This window comes from Theropithecus gelada, chromosome 17, assembly GCF_003255815.1.
Source record: "Theropithecus gelada isolate Dixy chromosome 17, Tgel_1.0, whole genome shotgun sequence".
NCBI lineage: Eukaryota > Metazoa > Chordata > Mammalia > Primates > Cercopithecidae > Theropithecus > Theropithecus gelada.
The window spans coordinates 63,287,903-63,307,003 of record NC_037685.1 but is presented as its reverse complement, the minus strand read 5'-3'; the positions used below and the strand labels follow the sequence as shown (position 1 = coordinate 63,307,003).

Genomic DNA, 19,101 nt, shown 5'->3' with positions numbered 1-19,101 from the left:
GGCAAGAGAAAGAAATTAAGGGTATTCAGTTAGGAAAATAAGAAGTCAAATTGTCCCTGTTTGCAGATAACATGATTGTATATTTAGAAAACCCCATCGTCTCAGCCCAAAATCTCCTTAAGTTGATAAGCAACTTCAGCAAAGTCTCAGAATACAAAATCAATGTGCAAAAATCACAAGAATTCTTATACACCAGTAACAGACAGAGAGCCAAATCATGGATGAACTCCCATTCACAATACCTTCAAAGAGAATAAAATACCTAGGAGTCCAACTTACAAGGGATGTGAAGGACCTCTTCAAGGAGAACTACAAACCACTGCTCAGTGAAATAAAAGAGGACACAAACAAATGGAAGAACATACTATGCTCATGGATAGAAAGAATCAACATTGTGAAAATGGCCATACTGCCCAAGGTAATTTATAGATTCAATGCCATCCCCATTAAGCTACCAATGACTTTCTTCACAGAATTGGAAAAAACTGCTTAAAGTTCATATGGAACCATAAAAGACCCCGCATTGCCAAGACAATCCTAAGCCAAAAGAACAAAGCTATACCACAAGGCTACAGTAACCAAAACAGCATGGTACTGGTACCAAAACAGAGATATAGACCAATGGAACAGAACAGAGTCCTCAGAAATAATACCACACATCTACAGCCATCTGATCTTTGACAAACCTGACAAAAACAAGAAATGGGGAAAGGATTCCCTATTTAATAAATGATGCTGGGAAAATTGGCTAGCCATAAGTGGAAAGCCGAAACTGGATCCTTTCTTTACTCCTTATACGAAAATTAATTCAAGATGGATTAGAGACTTAAATGTTAGACCTAAAAGCATAAAAACCCTAGAAGAAAACCTAGGTAATACCATTCAGGACATAAGCATGGGCAAGGACTTCATGTCTAAAACACTAAAAGCAACAGCAACAAAAGCCAAAATTGACAAATGGGATCTAATTAAACTAAAGAGCTTCTGCACAGCAAAAGAAACTACCATTAGAGTGAACAGGCAACCTAAAGAATGGGAGAAAATTTTTGCAATCTACTCATCTGACAAAGGGCTAATATCCAGAACCTATAAATAACTCAATCAAATTTACAAGAAAAAAACAACCCCATCAAAAAGTGGGCAAAGGATATGAACAGACACCTCTCAAAAGAAGACATTCATACAGCCAACAGACACATGAAAAAATGCTCATCATCACTTGCCATCAGAGAAATGCAAATCAAAACCACAATGAGATACCACCTCACACCAGTTAGAATGGCAATTATTAAAAAATCAGGAAACAACAGGTGCTGGAGAGGATGTGGAGAAATAGGAACACGTTTACACTGTTGGTGGGACTGTAAACTAGTTCAACCATTGTGGAAAACAGTGTGGTGATTCCTCAAGGATCTAGAACTAGAAATACCATTCAACCCAGCCATCCCATTACTGGGGATATACCCAAAGGATTATAAGTCATGCTGCTATAAAGACAGATGCACACGTATGTTTATTGCGGCACTATTCACAATAGCAAAGACTTGGAATCAACCCAAATGTCCATCAGTGACAGACTGGATTAAGAAAATGTGGCACATATACACCATGAAATACTATGCAGCCATAAAAAAGGATGAGTTCATGTCCTTCGTAGGGACATGGAGGCAGCTGGAAACCATCATTCTCAGCAAACTATCGCAAGAACAGAAAACCAAACACCGCATGTTCTCACTCATAGGTGGGAATTGAACAATGAGATCACTTGGACAGAGGAAGGGATCATCACACACTGGGTCCTATTGTTGGGGGAAGGGAGGGAAAGCATTAGGACATACACCTAATGTAAATGACGAGTTAATGGGTGCAGCACACCAACATGGCCCATGTATACATATATAACAAACCTGCACATTGTGCACATGTACCCTAGAACTTAAAGTATAATTTAAAAAATAAATAAATAAATAAAATAAGTGCTCAATAAAATGACATCATCATAATAAAAAAATGAAAACAAACAAACAAAAAAACAAAGCCCAGTCATTCCAGTGGGCCTGGATCACGGTGTATGAGGGTGGGGTGGGAGGTAAGAAGTATTATAATGCTCACCCCAGCACTTGGACTTTATTCTATGAGCAATGGAGACCAACAGACACTTTTGTCCTGCTGAATTTGAAAGGTTAGGGTGTAAAATTGAGATGTGCAGGTAGCAGTAATAGATTGGAGGCTGTTCATGAAGTGAACAACTGTGACTATTACATTTAATTAACTCTGTTCTTCACATGCAACTGGCTGTCCCCACATGACCTCCCACAAAGCCCTCTTATGGCTTCTTGTCTCACCACCCAGCAAAGGTTTCCAAGTATTCAGCCCTGACCTGATCTCCTTCGTAATTTTCACTTTCATATCCTACACGGCCTGAGGAACATCTGTGCCTTGTGGAGACAGAACTGATAGGTTAAGAGGATGTTGTGAATGTTGTGTGGTATTTTGCAGCAAAACATTTGACACAGCCTCACAACTGACTGCACAGGAAGGACATAGGTTGTTACAGCTGTTTATCGTCTGTGCATTCATCACTCTTTCATAAGGGCTATCAAAGTATCAGGCATCCTGCTTGGCACTGAGGAGTCAAGATGTATAAGACACAATTACTGTCTTGGATCAACTCCCAAGTAGCTCTGCTATAGGCTGGAACAGTAGGTTGATGATGATTCCAAGGTACTTTACTGAGAGTTAGGTTAAAGCCCTGGATGGTGGTCCCTAAATAGCTGTGATCTCTAGATCCCAGAAGGGCATTCAGATGAAATTCTGCTAAGGAAAGGTGATTTTCTCTGGTTGAAGTAGGGGTGTGTTCAGGGAACTTTGGAAGAGACTCTTTCAGGAAATATCTCATGCTCCACAGAGCCCAGCACGACATTTTATGGCTAGGACCATGGAATAGAATGGTGGTTCTAGCCAGATGTGTGTGCATCAGAATTAGAGGGGAATTTTTACATAACATCCGTCTATAGGTCTTAGCTTTTAGAGACAAAACAGTCTGGGGTGGAACCTGGGCATGTATATTTTGATTTTTTTATGCATACTCCTAGTGAAGAACCAATGTCTTGCTCGGGTGGAAGCAAGATATTCAGACTTATTTTCTCTGTAGCTCCTGCTTTTTATTATTCCTAGTTGAACTGCACCACTACTCAGTTTCTATTTTATACTACTGATTATAAAATATGGAGGGAAATAACTCTTTGTATTGAAATTAAAAGTTTTTATGGATAATTAACTATGTGTCCTAGACTCTGGGCTTGTCAAAAGAAGGACGTAAGAAGGCACTATGTATTATACTTGGGAATGATAGAAGAGACTGACCTGGTATTTCCACCCGGAAGAGGGAAAGGATTTTAATTACAAATACAGGAATCCAGCAGATGGCATCAGAGAACACTATAAAAAAGAAACGATTTGCAACAGCCACCTCTCTTCCAAAATGATTCCTTACTTCTGTGGTCTGCAAGGCGGTTTTTTGAATGGAACAGAACATAGTAATATAGGAAAACACAATGATGAGAAAAGCCAGCAAGTTCACACCTGTTGGGAAAAGCACACTTTTAACATCTCAGGCATAAAAGTCAACAGTAAAATTACTGTGGTACAGGTTGAGTATCCCTTATCGAAAATGTTTGAAACCAGAAATGTTTTGGATTTTGGATTTTGGAATATTTGCACATTCATAATGATATATCTTGGAAATGGTTCCCAAGTCTAAACACAAAATTTATTTATGTTTCATATACATCTTATATACATAGTCTGAAAGTAATTTTGTATAATATTTTAAATAATTTTGTGCATGAAACAAAGTTTGTATACTTTGAACCATCAGAAAGCAAAAGCTTCAGGTGTTGAATTTTTCCACTTGTGGCATCATGTTGACACTCAAAAAGTTCCATATTTTAGAGCATTTCAAAGTTTGGATTTTCAGTTACAAATGCTTAACCTGTACTTAGATGTTAAATACAGTGCCTCTTCCACGGCCCTGCTGGGAAGCCTTCTTTTATATAAGCCCCATGGTATTAGGTAAAACCCAGGTTCAAGGAAATAAAAACAAAGACATTGGGTTGGCCAGATGAAAAAGAGATTTCAAATACATAAACCCTTATGAGGAATTATAGACTTCTAAAATTCAGATCTAGGCATATCATGAAGTAATCTCTAGCTCTTTTAAAGCGTGAAAAGAAGCTATTTTTGTTTTTTGCTCTCTGCAAATTCAAACCTTAAGGGATTGATGTAATCTTATGCACATCTCAAAAAATCAAAACAACCCCACTTTATTATCCTATAAACATGAATAATAAAAGAATAAAAATAATTTTAAAAAATGAATAAAATAACCTTGGAATTTATCGTGAATATAATTGTCTGAGAAACATTATTCCTAATGTTTTTGGTCTTAAGAATAATACATAGAACAAAAATGTATTTTTGTTTATTTTTCTTCATGTTTCTTACAGTAATTTAAACTACTATGGTTCAGAAACTTTAGACTAATTTTATAATAAACAATAAGAAAAAAGTTAAAAATTCAGCTATGTGAATTACTCTTTTGGGCCCAAATGTATGCACAAGATTCCCACCCAACATCGCTGTTCCCTTTCATGCTGACTTCTTAGTGACTCAGGTTTGCTTTATTCTTGCTGTCGCTGAAATCCTGAGTGATCATCTCATTTCTCACAGTGAACATAAGACTTGCATGTATTTTCAAAGTTGTTAAAAAATATGAATCTGAACCTAGACTGTGTGTAAGATTGGTGAAGTCTAGAGTAAAAATACTTTAAATTCAAGGTGATCTGTTATTTTTATCCAAATCATTTCATATTCAATGAAATCGCAGTATAAAGCCATACGGTAAAATTTTATAAAACTGGTTTGTCTTAGGCCTCTTTTCAAAAAATTTCATTAAGTGTAAAAAATAATCACTCTCTTAGAAGATGCTCCCCTGCCCCAAATTCTGATAGCAGACTTACAGAAAGGATCAAAAGTGTATGTTCTAGGCTGGGCGTGGTGGCTCACACCTATAATCCCAGCACTTTGGGAAGCCAAGGTGGGTGGATTGCTTGAGGTCAGGAGTTTGAGACCAGCCTGGCCAACATGGTGAAACTTGGACTCCACTAAAAATACAAAAATTAGCTGGGCATAGTGGTGGGCACCTGTAATCCCAGCTACTTGGGAGTCTGAGGCGAGAGCATTGCTTGAACCCAGGAGACGGAGGTTGCAGTGAGCCGAGATGGCACCACTGCACTCCAGCCTGGGAGACAGGGTGAGAATGTCTCAAAACAAAAAAAAGTGTATGCTCTGAATGCACGATAGTAATATAAGAAATATGTTAACAATAGGGGAAACCTGATGGGGCATATGTGGAAAATTGTACTGTCTCTGCACCTTTCCTAAAATGAAAACTATTTTCAAATAAAAAATTAATTAAAAATTATATATTCTTATATTCTTCAAACAGAAAAAAAAATTGTACTTTAGAGTTCTAGGACTCTTCCTCTCATATACAAATTGATGATGATTTTGTGTGTGTGTGTGTGTGTGTGTGTGTGTGTATGTGTGTGTGTGTTTGTGACTATCTCTTTATCTATCTGGAATATATCCCAGATAGTTAACCCCTTTGGGCCGAGCTCCATGCCCGCATGGTATGCTCCACCAAAATGAGTTTCTTCAGCCCTTCATCTTAGTCTGTTTCCTGGCTTTGGGCCTGGGAATCCACTATGTGTTCCTGGAACACAGACCCCACCTCACCCTCCTCTGCCTTCACTTGGCTAATGCCTCCTCATCCTTTGGGCCTCAGTTTGAATTCATTTCTTTTGGGAAGCCTTCCCTGTTCCTCAGATCTGGGGCTCCTAGAACATTCTGTACTCTTCTGTCATGGCATTTATCAGCCTGTGTGTGATGTGAGAACATGTTGACTTGTCTGCCTCCTCCTCTGTGGTCTGTAAGGCCTTTGAGGCTGGATCTGTTGTATCTCCAGTACCCAATATAGTATATAGTTCACAGCCTATAGGAAGTGCTGAATAAATGCCTGTTGAAACAATGCATGTCATGGGGTGTGTGTGTGTGTGTGTGTGTGTGTGTGTGTGTGTGGTGTGTTTCAGGGAGAGTCTCTATTAAGGGCACCTATGTTAGGAGTAATGAGGAAATGAATGATAAGGAAATACAAAGAACAGCCTATAATACTCTGGATCCTGGGAATGACATATCTATAACCAAATAACTACCAAATAGGGTAGTGTGTGATGGGTATTACTAAAATGGAGTAAACTAAATATTTTGTTTTTCAGAGGAGGAAGAGGAGTAGATGGAGAAGAACTGGGCATGATGGTTAGGGTCATGTCATGAGGAGTTCTAAGTGACTAATTTAAACTTGACCTTGATAGTAATAGGGAGTCATTGAAGGTCTCTGAGTGGAGGTGTATACAGTCCTTTTGATAGAGAATATAACAATGGTAGTGAATAGATAAATGAGAGGAAGGGGAAGACCCCAGAGGTTACGAGACCAGTAAGGGCTAAGGTAATAATTCAGGGTTGAGGTAGTAAGGTGTCTAACTAAGGCAATAGCAGTGGGTAGAGACTGGAAGGAACAGCAGCAAAAGCAAATTTTGAAGAAAAAGAAAGGACAGGAGAGCTTGTTGGTTCCTTGGATGGGAAGAAAAGATTAGGAGAGTCAAAAGAAGATCACCCCAAAGAGAGGACATGGGAAAAGCCTTAATTTTAAGCAGGAGGGATACATATTAGAAAATAGAAAAATAGTGTTTTTAACTTTAAAGGGCTAAACTTGTCTTTCATTTATAAAGAACACAGGATCTTCTTTTCCAAATATTAGGAGGAACTGAGAGAACTGGAAAGAAAATAGCTTTATTAAGCATCCTTACATTGCTGACTCAAGAGCAGCATTTAACAAAGGCAATAAACCTTCCTGGTATTTCCATTCAGGTATCTCTTACTTGTCAGTTTCCTGAGTTTTATTATTATTTATTTAACTCATAACTAGATTGTAAAAAAAAGAGTTTAAATAACTTGGTAGGTTTATAGGACGAGGCACTAAACTGGAATTCCTCCAGCTTATAGTCATTTCATATAAACATGAAATCAGAGGATCTTATGGATAATAAAAAGATAATCCAGAGATCCTGGTAGTATGTCTTTATTTTCCACACTAAATATTGTCTAATAAAAAGTTTAATAAAAACGTCAATAAATGCAATAGTAAAAACTTTTTTTTAAAGAAGGACACAGTCTTGACTATATTACCTCACTTTCTGAAACAAACAAATCCACCTTTGCTGAAATTTAAAGTATTTCTAGCAAAATTATGTTTTTCCAGGAAATGAAAAAATATAATTTACCTAGAAAAATTCCAAGAGAATACCCTTTACTTCCAACATCTTCTGTTTGGTCATAATAAAGTGGGAAACATACTCCATTTTTCCCATAAAAGTTTCCAAAATACTCCTCATTCCAAAATGGAATTACAGCTATTAAAAATCCTGCCATCCAGATGCAAATGAGGATGACTGAGGTCTGCCATTTTCCAGGCCGAATGTTATTGAAGGGGAAGACAATGACCAGGAACTTCTCCAAAGTCAAGTAGGTCAGTAGCAGGACAGAGACTTCGGTGGACAGCATGGCCAGGAACCCCATGAGGCGGCACTGCACGCTCTCCATCCACAGCAAGGCATACTTCTGATACTGCCCTCGGTATTTTAGATCAAAAAAGCCAACAAAGAACAAGTAAACACCCATCAGGCAGTCAGCACCTGTGAAAGAATCGAAACAGTGTATGTCATCAGTTTCCAATGCCTCTGTTTTAGTTTTCTGATTAAGTCTATTTCCAGCATTTTAATTGTCTAATTAGATCTAGTTCCCTTCATCTGATATCAAATGAACTAATGTAAACATCTACCAGAGTACCAAGAAGCTAGTGGACTTAAAAATCTGTCATATTTCTAAAGTACTACACTATGTTTTTATTTTGTAGTTTAAAAAAATGGGAACAGGAATTTTCTGGAAGGAGGAAGGATTAGTTGTTAAACAGTTAACTTATATTATCTTCATAGTTAATAAAGGGAATAATTTTCTGGGCTTAATGAGCATAGGTATCATTGTAATTGAAGTTGACCTTAGTTTTATCACCCACAAAACTTTATAATCTGTCACTTGACTCATTGGTTCCCTATTAGCGCATTCCCAAGACATATTCCTGAGAGCAGGCCACTGTAAGGTCGTGCAACCTAAAAAAAGCCACAAAGAGCCAGAACTTTTATATTTAGAAAAAAAAAATGTGCCCAGGATGTATAATTCACATTAAATGCCATTTGTTGAAAGCCAATAAATGTGTGTGTGTGTGTGTATATATATATATATAATACACACGTCTAGCGCACAGCTCACAGAAGGTACCCTAAATCTACCTATATTGGAAACATACTTACAACAAAGGATTTTGATGGACATAGCGTGAGTTGTATTTTCAGCTTTAATGAAAGATCTCATGCCAATGACAAAAAGATTTCCAAAGCAGGTAATGAAAGCTATAACCCAGACAAATATTCTGAGGATATTGTTAGCCAAGAGGTCCTCAAATGAAGAAATGCCGTCCGTCAAGGGCATACATATTCGGACATGGGGAGCATAGGAGCAGTATCGAAAGTTTTTGAAATAACTAAAGTCAAAGGGAAAAAAAGTGTCACTTTGCAGCAATGATACAGAAACTACAGTTGCAATCCTATCGGGGCTGCAACTCCATGCTAGGTATACAACTTCACTAGGTTTGTTTATTTTTGTTTAGTAGTGTTTATGTAATTAAAGAGTTCTTCATGAAATACGAGGCAGTATCCTTTTAAAGAGGAGGAACCTAAAGGACATGGGAATTCAGTAACTTGGATGAGGAGAGTTCGGGAGGACATGAAAATTTGAAATCTCAGGGGCTCTGTGTTCCCTGGTCACATTGGTTTATTGATTATTCTGTAAGGTATTATGAAAAGTGGATTATCATTGTCAAAGTGATCTCCAGCAAACTTTCAAGGGCTTGGGCTTGGGATGGGAAAAGCCTGTTGTCACTCACCTAGAACATTTCTGTCTTGTCCTGAGTTTTAAACACCAAGGTCTACTCACTTTAACTAGCCCCCTCTTCCCTGACACTGGCAGGAAGGGAGGACCTCTGACACTAGGAAAATGCATTCTCACTGGATCTGGGAAGAGAAGCAGCTGCCTTAAACACAGATTTCTTATGAGGGTCTGGAAGGACTTAATTTCTATGGGAAAATAAGTTTGTTTGTGGTCAGTGGAGTTGGGATCTGGGCACAAGGCATCTGGAAGTGCTGGAATTGGTGAGGTCATTTGGCTGTCGCCATCCCTCAAAACTGTGTGTTTAGAATTTTCTCTCATAAAACTTATTCTGTTTTTATTTGTTTGCTACTTCTTTCAGTTCACTTTTCTGCTCTTTGCTGTCAGTCTAATTCATTTTTTTGTCATTTCTCAATTCAGTTTCTAGACCAAGGCAGCCTGGCGTCAGACCCCTGACTGCCTGCACCACCTCGCCTCTTACCCTGCAATGCTTACGCCACCCAGACACACACCCTCAGACAAGCCATGCTCATGCCGTACTCAGAGCTTTGCTTTTGCTTAAGCCCCTGCCTGGAAGATTCTTCCCCTGGATACTGCCAGGGCTGCTTTCTACCTCCGCTCAGGTCTGCTCAAATGTCACCTCATTCCATCTTCCATCCACCCCACCTCAGTGGTAATCCTCAATCCTCCTTCTGTTCCTTACATTGCTTTATTTAAATTTGTAGCACTTATTGACTATTTACTCTCTTGCTCCTTTACTCTCTGGTTCCCAAAGCTAAATGGAAGCTCTCAGGCACAGACATCCTCTCTTTTGTTCATCATTGTGTCCCTGGTGTCTAAAGCAGTGCCTGGCACATGTAGGTACTCAACAAATACTACTTGGATCAGCAAGTGGATGATGAATAATTTAGCACTGGGTGTGTCAGGAAGAGAAACAGGAGGCAATTCTTGCCTTCAAGTAGCTTACAATTCAGCTTCCTAATATCTGGCATCCAATTAAAGGAACCTGACCTATAACAAACTCTCTTTTCTTCTCCTTCCCTGGAGTTCCTGGCACACACTTGGCTTGACTTCTTGGTCCTTTTAGGATTCCATTATGTCTGCTATCTTCAGATAGGTTCAGGGCCACCTTGCGCTGTGACCACACTACTTGTTGCCAGGTGAAAGGGATGGGGGTGACGAGGTGGGGATGTTTCAATAAATAAAGGACAAGGAATATGAAAGCAAAGTAAGTAGGTTACTTAGTAGGGAAGTAACTTAGCTAATGTGTTTTCTCTTAATTGTTGAGCCCTTCTTGACCTTGGCCTGAGGTCTATATTTAACACAGCAGTTTCTCCATCAAGTTCTAAATAGGTTGCATTTCTCTATTCTAAGAAGACCTCATATTCTGCCTACAACAAGGAAATGATATCCTCATTAAATATTTATCTAATAGTGCCACAAAAGAAAAAGAACAAAACCATGTGGAAATGCATCAAACACTTGTCTCTTAGTAATCACACCTACTGCACAGACATAAACAAAATGTTCTCCCAAAAGAGCACCTTCACAGCAACCATTTCATCCACTTGCTGCACCCAACTTGTAATCTTACATTGAATCCTCCCTATTTTTGTAGATAACAGTGGTTAATTTTTGAAATCATGAACACACAGATTACACAGTTGATAAAGAAATAATTATGAACACATATATTCACACAACTTACACAGTGCACTTTAGCCAAATACACTAAAGTGACTTATCAAAAACTACTATAAAGATTAATTACCTCCATTTTGTAGTGCACTTAGTAACAGTAACAACACCTGGAATTTATATAGCACCTTTCTTCCTAAGGGCTCAAATCTTAGAGCAGCCGACTGCTCATTCATGTGAGGTGAATTAATGTTTCCAGGTCGCCTGAGTACCATTTAGCCAGTGACTTCATCTTGTGTAATATGTGGCATTCTGGTACCCTGATCTCTTATTGGACCTCAATTGGATAAACAGCGTGTTTCCAGAGAGAAGGGTCATTCATGTCGGCACATCATAATATTGAACTCTATTTGAACAGGGACCAAAGGTGACAAAATTAAAAAGTTCTCAATAAAACGACTTTTGTTGCATAGAAACACATTGCAGTGATACATTAGACAGTTTACAGGAGATAATTTGAAACATTTTACCATGCTTCCTCCTCCATTTTTTATACATACATACATGTGAGAAAGATTCTTCATGGGTTGAAACATTCGTGTGTTTATATTTGGAATCTCTATCCTTTCCAGGTCTCTGGAAAATACACACAATAGGTTTAATGGTGTTGAGCTGAAACGCTTTAATAATCGCATTCTTCATCATATCCGAAAAATAATGCTTCAAGATCTTATGTTACCAAGGCAAATGAGGATGAAAGTTTTACAGTACACTGTCTTAGAAAATGGCTATTTCTATTTATGCCTCCTGTAGTTTGGTACTGATTGTGTCACTTCACATGCAGAATTATGTTCTTATACAACACATTCATTCATTTCTTTGATTTAAGGATGATAGTGGTGATTTGTGTGATTATGACGTTGGCTCTTTAGTTTGATTTTATTAATATAAGTAATGCCATAGGAATTAGAGGGTTTCATTCAGGAGATGATATTTCCAACCTGAGAGCGTCACTGAAGTGAGTTTTGTGAGAATCTGGATTTAAATATGATCATTTCTTCCTGGCCTATGTGTCTTTAGGATGGAAAACCATGAAGGTAGCAAGAGGAACTCCAATTCAGAAGTTTGCTAAGACACCAGTGGTATGTCTTAGAATTCCTTTAATTAAATTTAAGTTAAATTTAATTAAATTCCTTTAAATCCTTCAGGCCCCATAAAATGTCCTCAAAGGGATCCAAGGATCACTTCTGTTCTCTTAGTTGACCTCAATGCTTGCTGCTACAAGTGTGGACACTTTGAAGATCTCTTTAGGGTGGTATGAATTAAGAGCTACCATGTTCTCAGGAAGCAGCTGGAGAGAGGACAATCTAAAAAGACAGAGGCCTTTTGCTTTTAATGTTTGTTTTAAAATATGTCTGATTCTCACATGGTTTCTTTTTAACTAATCCGAATAAGGATTTCTCAACATGGTTCTGAGTTTTCCTTTGCCCAAGGAGTCCTTGCTTTTTGGAAGTCAGAAACGAAATCTGGGAGAGCTGTTATACGACTGAGTAATTGCATGGCCCCTCCAGCAGGAGACTCTAAGCCCTTTCTAGAGGTTTAATTTTCCTTCTTCTTCTTTTTTTTTTTTTCCCCCTCTCTGGCTTTCTCCTTGACTTACACAGTTTTAGCTTTATGTGGATTCTGTGATTATTTGATTAATAACCTATAACATCCTAAAGAGCAGAGGCCACTGTACCCCGAGTGCTAAGACAGTGCTTTTTGTAAGTCGATGGCTAAGACATGTTTGTGAAATAAATGGGTAAATGAATCTTAGGTAAAAAAAGAAAGAACGGGCAGGTGCGGTGGCTCACGCCTGTAATCCTAGCACTTTGGGAGGCCGAGGCAGGTGGATTGCCTGAGCTCAGGAGCTTGAGACCAGCCTGGGCAACACAATGAAACCCTGTCTCTACTAAAATACAAAAAAAGTAGCCTGACATGGCGGCGTTTGCCTGTAATCCCAGCTACTTGGGAGACTGAGGCAGGAGAATCGCTTGAACCTGGGAAGGGAAGGTCGAGCTTGCGCCATTGCACTCCTGCCTGACAGGGCGAGACTCTGTCTCAAAAAAAAAAAAAAAAAAGACCCTAAGGAAAAAAAGTAGAAATGAATAAAGAAACGAAGTAGAAATGAAGTTAAAAAGGTATGTAATAAATAGTTGCTACTTTGACTTTCAGGAAGGCATTATGTAGTGACTTGGTATTTTGGCTTTCAGAAATGCAGTATGTGGTAAGTAAAGGGAAGAATCATGCTGTCCACATCCTCAGGTCTGTCCTTATATTTTAAAAAATAAACATATATGTTTAATATTATGGCTTCTTAAGAATAGGGACCAGATCTTTTTCATCAGTGGATGCTCACTAATATCTGCTGAGAGAGAAACCTAAATCTTGCATTAATTTCAGATAGAAAACTAGCAAGAATAAAAGATGATATTAAGAATTGGTCTTTGGACGTAAAGGAAGAAATACTTTTGGCTACAGTCAGGCAATGTAGTCTGCTGTCTGTGTGAAAACAAACAACCTTTAGCCAGCAATTGCCATCCATTGGAAAGAAATCATGAAGTTCAAAGGAAAAGTGGCAGAGTTCTTGACACCATTGAAACTTATTATGGTAGAAATGTAGCTGGGCACGGTGGCTCAAGCCTGTAATCCTAGCACTTTGGGAGGCCGAGATGGGCAGATCATGAGGTCAGGAGATAGAGACCATCCTGGCTAACACGGTGAAACCCTGTCTCTACTAAAAAAATACAAAAAAACAACTAGTTGGGCATGGTGGCAGGTGCTTGTAGTCCCCGCTACTTGGGAGGCTGAGGCAGGAGAATGGTGTGAACCCGGGAGGCGGAGCTTGCAGTAAGCTGAGATCCGGCCACTGCACTCCAGCCTGGGTGACAGAGCAAGACTCTGTCTCAAAAAAAACAAATAAATAAAATAAAAAAGAAATGTAAAAATACTGTACATAATTTTCTGAATGTTCATATTTGCGGGATAGCTTTTTAAAAACTTATTTAAAAGTAAAACAATGCACTGTAGACTAATATCAAGTAGATTCTTGTAGGAAAGGGCAAAGGGGAAAAGCAGGCAAGTCTTACATAATCTGTTTTAACCAAACTTTTAGAAACAAAACTATTGCAAGTTTAGTTTGTGAAAACTGTAGAAAGAGATTTTGCCACATGAACCCAGTTTTCAAGAAGGACATTCTTGAAAACTTCCTCAAGTACAGAAATGGACTTCATACATGTTGAATGGTAAATAATGAGTCTTATTTGTCATTCAGTGTGTACTTGATGGGATCAGTGACATTCACAATTGTCTGAAATGCATGCTCCTATGTGCAAAATGCCCATTTAAAAATAAATGTGTCTCTAAGTACATCCACTAAAATTATAATCAATATAATTGTAATATTTCACTTACAGAGACTGAAGTTGTTTAAGACTTTCAAACTGGTTCTTGTGAAGATACATAAGAGGATTGGATGACAGGTTCCTTTTTTTTTTTACCATTAGATGAGAGAGGAAAAGAAGTTTGAAGGTATTATTATTTCGGAAGCTCAAAATGTTGCCCTTTAAACCTGATTATGATGATAAGTAGAACTTACAGTTTTTGTAGAAGCTTCAAGTCTTTAAAAAGGTGAGGTGATAGCTCCATTATCATATTGCCAGACAGATCCCTGTTGACGACAATGAAAACCCAAAGCAATTACTTTGGAAGAAAATGACAGACTTATTACTCCTCACAATTATCGTCATCCCTTTTGATGTAACAGAAAATATGAATCCAATTTAACCAACCTGATAACTTGTTACACAACAGGGCCCTATGAGTCAGCCAGATGGATACGGTTTCCAGCACTTACAGACATGCAACATTTTGCTCATCCAGTTCCCATCTGGAATTTCCTTTTACCCTCTCTCCAACGCATTCCCAGCCTGGCTTTCATATCTGCTTTGGTTAATTTCCCCTGCTCTAGGTATTCTTTGTACACTTCTACTCTTCATGCTTCTGTGATTGCTACTTGCTTCATATACATGGTCTCTTGTTTATCCAACTACGCTTTTCAAGGTCAAGTCTTGCATCTTTAATTTATTTTGCATTCCAACCAAGACAATATTGTCCACTCAGCATCTGCCCAGATAATCTAGAGTAAGTTCACACACTTTTAATATGTTCTTATACAGGACTATTTTTGCAGAAGAAATTGCGAGTTTAGAATTAAATATAATAGGATTGTCCAATCCAGACAGAATCCTAAGTGACTCTATAAAATGTGGAAAAGAGACCTGTTAAAATCAGAAGAAATGAATCTTTAAGAGTCCAGAGTATTTTTCTGAGCCAGAGAAGATGTTAAAGATAAAACAGATATACAGTTGCCTAAGAGTCAAACAAAAATGATCTCTTTTGGTATTCTGGAACTGCTGATGTATATGTGGGAGTTACAGATAACTACGACTTAGCTCTTTCTGTAAAGAAGCTTCCATTTAGAGTAGCAACTAGATAAAAACAAGGAAAGAATCAAACAGGTGCTGTTATAGAGGTGCAGAGAAAACATAGAGGAAAGAGTCATCGATCTTGGCCTGGGACATTAGGAAATGTTTGAAGAAAGCTTGATGATTTTAGGTGGGGTAAAACAAGAACACCTTCTCAGGTGGGTGTAAAAAATGATCTGAAGCACAGATGCTTGGAATTCAGTGACACTTTCAGGAGTCAGGAAGTGATCCAACATGAGTAGAGGATGGAAGATGTAGGGAGAGGTAGAGGACGTCATGGAGAGTGCGTGGAGACAAGATGGGAAGGCCAGGCCGGGCGCGGTGGCTCAAGCCTGTAATCCCAGCACTTTGGGAGGCCGAGACGGGTGGATCACGAGGTCAGGAGATCAAGACCATCCTGGCTAACACGGTGAAACCCCGTCTCTACTGAAAAATACAAAAAACTAGCCGGGCGAGGTGGCAGGCGCCTGTAGTCCCAGCTACTCGGGAGGCTGAGGCAGGAGAATGGCGTGAACCCGGGAGGCGGAGCTTGCAGTGAGCTGAGATCCGGCCACTGCACTCCAGCCTGGGCGACAGAGCCAGACTCCGTCTCAAAAAAAAAAAAAAAAGATGGGAAGGCCATGCATGCACTTCAAGGCAGTAGTTTTCACAGTACGGTCCAAGCATCCAAGTCCCCAAGGATGCTTATAAAAAGAGCACATCGCCAGGGCCCACCCCAGAGCTATCACATCGGACTTTCTGGGAGGGAGCCGAGTAACAAGCCAACATCCCATGTGATTCTTCGGCACATTAATGTTTGAGAACTGTGTCAAGGACTTTGCTAAATGCCAAGCAACAAGGAGTGAGAACATTAACTAGGGCAATGGCATCGTTTGCTCCGGGTTATGGAATGATTATTCTGTCAGAAGCATGAAAGACAGGCAACAAGGCCCGGGAGTTAGGGGAGGAAGACCAGGCAGGAACTTCTAGATGGACCAGGTGAGAGCAAATGAGGGTTGAGGGCGTCAGCGGCAGGGCTCAGGGTCTGGCTGAACACGTGTTAAGAGAAAGCTGGAGGGAAATGGAATGGTCTTCAACCCTGGCTGCCAGGAAGGAGGCACTGAGATGGCAAGTCCAGGTGAAGAAGATGGCCATCGGGTCGGGGTCTCTTGTTTGTTTTGTTTCAAACGGGTTGCTTTTGAGGTGCTGTCATGACACCAAAGTCTGAGGTCCTGCCAAGTGAGATGTCTCATCTGGTCCTCCAGATGAGAGGAGCACACCTAGATCACAGCCCAGAAGGGAGACCACAGGTGCGCCCAGGCCAGAGAGAGCCTGACAATAAAGCAGTATGATGATGATCTCATACACCTAGAAGATGCCTTTCAAAGGGTTACCCAGAAAAATAAAGCACACTCTTTTGGAGGAAAGGACTTCAGGGGCCTCAAGTACTTGTGCTTATTCCTCCCTTATGGGTTTGTTGTCATGAAGGCACAGTAAAATTATTTAACATTTGTAAACTCAAGACATATGAATGCCTTGTTCAAGTTAAGCCTACCAGCCTCTGAATTTCTTTTAGCTTTCTGAGGCTAAGTGAATTGCAATGGATCGCTATAGATCTTAATAGCAAGCTGGCATCTCTGAAGTGGGCTCTTATTTTTGCTGTGCCTCTGCCTATATGTAGGATGAGAAGAGGGTTAGAAAAAGTTTAAAAATATGGGCTCTGTACCACTGTTTCCTTAAGTTTATATATAAAATACCCGTCTGGGTCAGGCATGGTGGCTCACGCTTGTAATCCTAACACTTTGGGAGGCCAAGGCAGGTGGATCACTTGAGGCTAGGAGTTCAAGACCAGCCTGGCCAACATGGTGAAACCCTGTCTTTACTAAAAATACAAAAATAAAAAATAACAAATTAGCCAGGCGTGGTGGCGGGTGCCTGGAATCTCAGCTACTCAGGAGGCTGAGGCAGGAGGATCACTTGAACCCACGAGGCAGAGGTTGCAGTGAGTGGAGATCGCACTATTGCACTCCAGCCTAGGCGACAAGAGCTAAAAACTCCATCTCAAAACAAAACAAAACAAACAAACAAACAACAAACCCCTCTGTTTTTACTGGGTTATTCCTCCACCCCACCGTGCAACCCAAGTCCACAGTCACCCTCCACAGCCTGGGCAGGAATGCCCTGGGAGGAAGTCTTTTCCAGGTGAGATGCCTTTACGTTTTTGCCATAAAATGACCATACTTTCAGTTCTTTCAGTTCTAACGCAGTACCTTGCACATACCAGGCACTTCATAAATATGTGTGGATTTGATTTATGATTCTCATTAATTACATTGAGTTACCTTAATTATTCATGAGTTATTTTTAGATTACTGCTATTGAGTTATTTTCTCCAGTCCTTTCTGGATTTCAAAATAGTGTGTAAAGAATGGGGAAAGGTTAATTCAGAAACTAATTTCCATTTTAAGGCCTCAATCAGAAACATGAGTTTTCTATCCTAATCACTGCTATGTGCATTGTAAGAGACTTAATTTTAACTTCCATTGATACACAATTATGTGGGGAGCAATGAGTTAATAGCAAGATAAATGATTTTAAAAGGCTTAGATCCATAAAACAAATATTTGAACAGAAAAAATTCACATGAGCTCTCTGAATATTTTTTCAGTGAGCCTAACCCTCATTCTCAACATTGGGATTTGCTTCACCTGCTATATAAGTCATAATTTCTCAAGGAGTAGTAAGCATCTTTGTTCCTTTGTTCAGTTATAATGAATTAATATTATTTCAGTTAGTCAGTTATTCATTATCAAACATTTATTGGGAATTAACTATACTCCAGCCAGTAGAAAGAAATGATCCCTATGTTTAAGAAGCCATGGAAAACTCATTTAGTCCCAAACACACATAAGTAAGAAATCACCCAAAGAAAAGTAGAGTAACTAGGGTAGGCTAAATCCGTATTAAGCCCACTGTCTGATTTGAATGTGCTTTGGACTTCAGGATAATGTTGGTTTTCTTAACTGATTTTTAATATCCAATAGTCTACAGGATTTTGATTGCTACTAGTGGCAAAGCAGTCTCACTAGTCATTTAAATTTATAATCTCGGAAGAAGCAATCATATTTTCCTAGTAGACGACGCTACTTACAGTTCTCCTAAATTTTTTAATGAAGAAAATGTCTTCTCTGGAACAAAACCAATTTGATTTCTAGGCAGAAACCTGTAAGACATGGCGAAAATCAGCATGTGGGTTTGCGTCTGCTGTAGTAATCAGTTCTCATCGGGAGAGGCCACTGATCCAGGCAGAATTGTATAAGCCTCCTTTGAAGTCTTCAAGGGAGGCGTCTTTTAGAGTGGAACCTAAAGCGGGACTTTCTCACCGTGGACATCCCCATGTTCTCTTCAGGAAGTGCTGTCACGAGCAATTTGAGGTCCTGAGTGCGGTCTAGAAAGCTGCACTTTGTTTGGATCTAATTATTTTAGAAAATGTCTCTTTTAATTTTCCTTTTCCATTCTTTTTTCCAATCACCCATCCAATCAACAAACATTACTAAGTGCTTACTAAATGTGGAAAACTACCATTGAAACAAAACCAAAACACTCATGTTTCAAAGCTTTCCAGCACGAATGAACTGATTGACCAAACCATCTGCCTTCCTGCCCCATAAAAACAGAAACAGCGATCAGAATCATGAGGCTGAATCTTTGGCCAATCAGAATGCTTTCGATGTTTTTCCTTTTAGGTGAAATTATGATTTTTTTTTCTTTAGGGAGAAAGACATCAAATGCTAAGGGTCATTGGCTAATCATTGTACAGCTAACCACTTTCACA

The 19,101-nt window shown here is 39.2% G+C and overlaps 1 protein-coding gene across 2 annotated transcripts in view; it reads right to left on the bottom strand.

Moving 5' to 3' along the window:
• RXFP2 (relaxin family peptide receptor 2) overlaps positions 1 to 19,101 on the bottom strand; it is a 70,794-nt gene that overhangs the window by 8,270 nt on the left and 43,423 nt on the right. The window contains exons 11-17 of one of the 2 annotated variants that reach the window (XM_025364587.1): positions 18,418 to 18,489; positions 14,399 to 14,470; positions 14,215 to 14,286; positions 11,326 to 11,397; positions 8,490 to 8,719; positions 7,404 to 7,814; positions 3,367 to 3,585 (exon numbers count right to left, since the gene is read on the bottom strand). In XM_025364587.1, coding sequence (XP_025220372.1) covers positions 3,367 to 3,585; positions 7,404 to 7,814; positions 8,490 to 8,719; positions 11,326 to 11,397; positions 14,215 to 14,286; positions 14,399 to 14,470; positions 18,418 to 18,489 — 1,148 coding nt within the window. The remainder of the gene's footprint in view (positions 1 to 3,366; positions 3,586 to 7,403; positions 7,815 to 8,489; positions 8,720 to 11,325; positions 11,398 to 14,214; positions 14,287 to 14,398; positions 14,471 to 18,417; positions 18,490 to 19,101) is intronic. The other variant, XM_025364588.1, reaches the window with a different exon arrangement.